We start from the raw sequence: 5,892 nt of genomic DNA on the forward strand, positions 1-5,892 counted from the left end.
ATACCATACTGGGCACTGTATTCCAGGTACTCATTTTATTAAGTGGCTAAGTATTTCCAGAGTTATGTCCCTTTTGAAGAATTACCTCCTCCTTTACTTGACCTAAATATAAGTTTTTAATGCATGCACGCACACAGACCACAGACACAGACACACACATACACACAGAGGTTGGGCTTTCAAATAGATTTCATTTAACAAATTTCTCTTATAAGGCATTGGTCAGCCTGAGACTATGGCAGAAGTTGGACCCCAGATGTCATGTAAATTGAATGAAACATAAAGCCATGTGGTTACTAAGCACAAATGCACATTTTTTAACCACATAAGCGTCAACATGTAAAATAGAATGATTGATATCTCCTGTTTACCATTCTCCCCCATATAAATAAAATAAGAGGTGAATTGGAATTGTTACATTTTCGCAAAGGAAGAACCCTTATTCAAGGAAATGTAATGATCCTGCAAGAATTATCAAAATTCACATCTTGCAACACACAAACTTATATTTTATTAACTGTTTTTTTCTGATGCAGATTTTTACTTATTTCCACAAACTAGTTTAGTTTACTTGGAATTTTTTTCTCCTCCTCCTCTATATTAGGTTAGATATAATATTAAGACCCTGGCTCTGTTTTAGTGTCTAGTGAATATACATGCTAATCTCAAAATCTTCACTTAGGCTCCTCATTCTGCCAGTTTCACTGGTTGGGCTTTTTTTTAATTAGCATCATCAATTAAAAGATGCACTTCAGAAGTGTTTTCATAGATTATTTTCACTGCAAACCCTCTTTGAGTTCCTGCTGTTTGTAATCACTGATATGATAATGACTTCCTACCTTGGTACATTGCTCAGAAACGAGTGAGGGTTAGTGACAGAAAGGACATCCCGTCTATAGAAAATCTACCTCAATAAATGCTGTCCAATCCCAAGCAAGCATGAAATAGTGAATGTCAAAATGATGATGATGATAATGTACAAGGCTATATATTTGTGAGGCAGGAATATGAAGAATGGAATTGATTCTCTATGTATATTACAAGTACATATTCTATCGATTATGACATGATGAAAGCTGAAGTCAACCCTGCTATGATTTCAATGCAAAACCCCAATAAGGACACATGTAAATACTATTTATAAAAGCAGTTAGTTTATAACTCTACAGTGTTGGCCACATCAAGTGTTATTAATTAGCTGATAAAGGTGCAGGCAATTAGGAGTAGTATCCAAAATGTAGCCATAGCTAAACAGGACACATAAAGACTTCAGATAATTAGTTATGTCATTATCAGAGTTAACTTGCAAAACGTAATGAGAGGATTATTATGAGATAGAAAGATTGAGTGACACAGAAAGAAGGAGAGAAAGAGAAGGGTGGGGACAAAAACTTAAAAAAAACAAAAAAAGAAATTCAAAACAAAATAAAACAGCTTGATGATAATAATCTAATGCTCCACCAGAAGTAAGAAGTAAACAGTTGAACTTTAGGTACAAAAATTAGGAAACTGATGTCTTATATGAAGAGAAGGCAGCAGCAATAAATGGACAAATATTTAAAAAGAAACAATTAAAAAAAAAAGTAACTAAATAAAATAATTTATTCTTTAATAAGTTAATCAAGAGGGCGAGTAGGAGGGGCAGGTGGTGGTGGTTAGTGCCATGATATTTTCTAGTCCCATTTCTCACATGGGGAAACTGATTCCCAGCCTGAACAGCTGTAAGTCAATGTCCATGAGAAAAACACAGGTGAGGTGTAGGGAGGGAGATTATCACAAATAATAATAATAGTAGTAGTTGTTTGAGTATTAAATGTATTGGTAAAACAATAAGTACATTTGTCTCATAGCAACAAACTAGTTACTATAGTGATAATTGTCTTGAAGCTGCTGAATAACACTGTTATTGAGGTCACCTAATTAGCACCAATGGTTATTTTAGCAGGAATGTGATGATGCCCAGGAATCTCAAAAGACCGAGAGATTTACATAATTGTCCTTGATGATGAAGAAAAGAAATTTTGTCTCTCTTAACACACACACACACACACACACACACACAGGTCTCAGAACTGTGGAATCTTGAACTGAAAATAGATCTCTTGATGTGACACAAGGACTAGTTTTTGAAGAGCAAAAGTTTATAGTTGATTAAGTTGGTAAAAGAGTATATATTACTGGTATTCAGATATTTTTATTTTATCAATTTCTGAGAGACAAAATGCAAAGTCAACCCTGTTTGCAATGGAATGCTATAATGTAAGACACCAAAATATGAATGGGCAAAATATTTAGACTTGTGCTCAATTGCCTGCACCATCTACACCAAACTGAGAACTTGAAATATGAGCTGTGAAAGGAGAAGGTCTATAAGGGTGAGAGAGGAATGGGACGGACATAATATAGTTCTATGTGTTGGGCAGCAAAAGACGAAGAAAAAAGTGGTATTGTAGGACAGAGATGGTGGTGGCAGCGTCTAGCATATTAAATATAGGTTCACGTGGCAGTGGTTCGGTTGCAGAATGTGGGGGAACTGAAAGTAAGAAATAATGGAATATTTGTCACGCGTAAAACCATCAAAGGTGAGAGAACTTATTAAAGATATGTCATGAAACAGCTTGGTTGGGTTAAAAAGGTTTTACTGAGCCTCAACAAAGGAAATGACAAATGCTGTGTAGGAGGAAACAAATTCAGTGTTGTCCGACTTAGAGTGAAAAATCTTCAACAGAAAGACATACACTTAAGTCCTAATTATGCTTCTAATATTCATACCTAGATATTCTACACAAATACACACATATACCCCAATAATGAACTATATATACACAATGATTTGGATTTTAAGTATTCATAGAATAACCTCCCTAAGATAATTCTCCATTAATATTTAGAAGATCAGTGTTTATAAGTAACCAAAACCTTGCACAATCTGCAATTAGCTGTGTGCATGGTCATGCATATTAAATTGTTATCATCATCTTATGGCTAGTCTCTTTTACTGATTAATCCTCAAAGCAAACTCTAAACGATGAAAGTGTTACGATTTCTAAATTGATAGTAGAGATTTAATTACTTCAGCAAGAGATGCTTGAAAGCGTGCCCTAATTAGTGGGGAGGGCTGGGGAGTGTCTAGGTGAAGTGAGTGAGTGGGGAAGTGGGTGGTGGAATGTGAAATGATGGTCAGCTGCAAAATTATTCCTCTAGAACATGACTGGCTCTGTAACAGCTAAATTATTGAGAATGTGGTAAAGAAAAGTTGCCAGTGCCAGGCTTACCAAAGAAATTGCACCACTCCAACTGAGAGGGGGTTTCTTTTCCTGAACATACTATAAAGCATAAATAATGAAAATATTTTTAAAACAGATATGTATATATATGTATATATATATTTAGAGAGAGAGCAAGAGATAGAGAGAGAGAGAGAGAGAGAGAGAGAGAGAGAGAGAGAAAAAAAAAAGTTAGAGGAGACAGAGAGAGAGAGAGAAAAAAAAGAGAAAAAGAAAGAGGTTGCTGCAAAGATTAATGAAGAACGATGGGGTAAAATGACAGCAATTCTTAGAATAAAATTAATAGAAAATAGGAAAATAATAAAAAAAAAATCATCATCAACAGAGGGTGCTGCTATAGTGATCAGTTTGCACAAAATAGATTGCAGACCAGAGGTTATCCACATTTCTTTGGTTTGGGTTGGGACCAAAGAAAAGTGTGGCCTCTTTGATTGTGAGCCATAGATTTTAAACTTGATAAAAATAGGAGGAGAGGGAATGGGTAGGACAAAAAAGTTTACAAAATAATATTTCTGTATTAAATAATAATTGTTAAATAATTACCAAACTGCGTATTGGTGCATGGACCATACTTTAACTAATTCAGGTAGTACCTCTGTAGTTGTTGTAAGAAGATACAGACCCCTACTTGGCCCTTGTAACATATGGTGAAGTCATTTGGCTACAGCATGATGGATTGTGAAGAGATAATAGAAGAGCTCAACTGAGCCAATGATACTTCTTACCTTGCTGCTGAGCAGAGGAATCCAAGAAGGTCAATGGTCAAGATCACTAAGCTCTATCAAGACATTAACTTCAACACATCCATACGGGTGGTATCCATGCCTGGGTAATCATCTAATGAAAGATTCTCTATGACTTAAGCTTCCAATTCAAAGTCATAATAATGGAATTGGATGGTGACAGAAAGTCATGGGGATCAGCAAAAGCATTGTAAAAAAAAATCCATGTATCTTATCTATCTGTCTACCTATCTAAATACTTAGCAGATTCACATCAATTTTCTCATGTTTGTATTAGTGGAGTATTTTTTTCTTTTTTTTTTTTTAGTTGTTACTGAAGCAGTTGTTGGGTTTAATGGTAGATAGATATCTTTCCTTCATCTGACCATTCAATAATGATGAAAGAATGGAGCTGGGTTCTGGTCAGTCTGACAAAATGGAATAAGCAGCATTAGAGTCCTTGCTTAGGGAGATAGCAGAGTGAAAGAACTTATGACCTTGAGGTTGAATAATATATCAGATTAACATCACAGTCACAACAATGCTAATTTGATTTCAACAAATACTTATTAACCAAACACTGATAGATGCGAGAGAGAAGCAATTTTTTCGTATGCTTGTTAAATATTTAAAAGAATATTTTGTAATTAAGCAATTAGATCCAGCATTGAATGTATTCAATAAAAACAGAGATATATATATATTATAATAATTAGAGTGCTTATTCTAATAACGCATCACACAGATATTCCTGGAATTGTTCCAAGATGGAACTGGTTTCCAACCCATTAATTCTTAACAGCTATAATCTATAGTTGGTGGAGGTGCATGGTGTAGTGGTTAAAGGTGTTGGATGCATAACTGTAAGACTGCAATTTCAATTTCTGGACTGGGTGATGTGTTGTGTTCTTGAGCAAAACACTGCATTTATATATATATATATATATATATATATATATATATATATATGATGGTCTCTCCAGTAGTTAGATGACGTACAAGGGTTCGACAATTTGTTACCAAACAACCACACAGATGATTTGTTTAGAGTGATCAAATGTTTGTGTAGACATAAGCTCACTCCCTCTATCAGATCAACATTACCTGTACAGGTGCCACATGTCAGATGTCGAAATGATTGCAGAACAGCATAAAATGAAGTGCTTTGCTCAAGAACACAACGCAATGCCCAGTCTGGGAATTGAACCCATGATCTTGCAATCGTGGGTGCAACACCTTAACCACTAAGCCATGCGCCTTCACACACACATATATCTTTATATATTTGCATCCATTTTCTCCACCCGCTGTTCCTAAGATGGTCTTTGAACTTCACTTTAGTTTTTACTTGTATTATTTCTTAGTCTATCTATCAAAGTTCTTTTGTTACACATTCTGTGACCTCATCAGTGATTCTCTGTCCCATGTACCTCTTGTCTTTCTGTACATGACTATGTACATGACTGTCTGTCTGTCTGTATGTCTGTCTATCTATCTATCAGTCTATCTGTCTGTCTGTCTGTCTGTCTAAGGTGGTTGATTAGAAGAGACATTGCCATATTCATTCTAGTTCTTTGCCATCTGGATTGAGTTCATATTCAGACAAGATTAGTTGTGTCTTTCATCCCCAAAGAATCCAATAGAGTACCAGCCCAATACTAATGCAGATCCAATTATCACATCTGAATGATCTGCTAGGCTAATGTTACAAGGGCCAAGTGGGGGTCTGTATCTTCTTACAACAACTACAGAGGTACCACCTAAATTAGTTAAAGCATGATCCATGCATCAAAGTTATCCTTAATTGTAGTAGTTTCACTTTATAAATAATGCATATATATATATGTATATATATATATATATATATATATATATATATATAT

At 35.0% G+C, this 5,892-nt stretch overlaps 1 protein-coding gene across 5 annotated transcripts in view; it reads right to left on the minus strand.

Moving 5' to 3' along the window:
• The window catches only part of LOC106876481 (syntaxin-binding protein 5), a 433,849-nt gene that overhangs the window by 98,994 nt on the left and 328,963 nt on the right, over window positions 1-5,892 (minus strand). For 4 of the 5 annotated variants that reach the window (XM_052976466.1, XM_052976465.1, XM_052976468.1 and 1 more), the window contains exon 17: window positions 3,276-3,326. The exons of the other annotated variant lie outside the window; for it this stretch is intronic. In XM_052976466.1, the coding sequence (XP_052832426.1) occupies window positions 3,276-3,326 (51 nt within the window). The remainder of the gene's footprint in view (window positions 1-3,275; window positions 3,327-5,892) is intronic. 5 annotated transcript variants of the gene reach the window in all.

This window comes from Octopus bimaculoides, chromosome 24 (genome assembly GCF_001194135.2).
Source record: "Octopus bimaculoides isolate UCB-OBI-ISO-001 chromosome 24, ASM119413v2, whole genome shotgun sequence".
Lineage (NCBI taxonomy): Eukaryota > Metazoa > Mollusca > Cephalopoda > Octopoda > Octopodidae > Octopus > Octopus bimaculoides.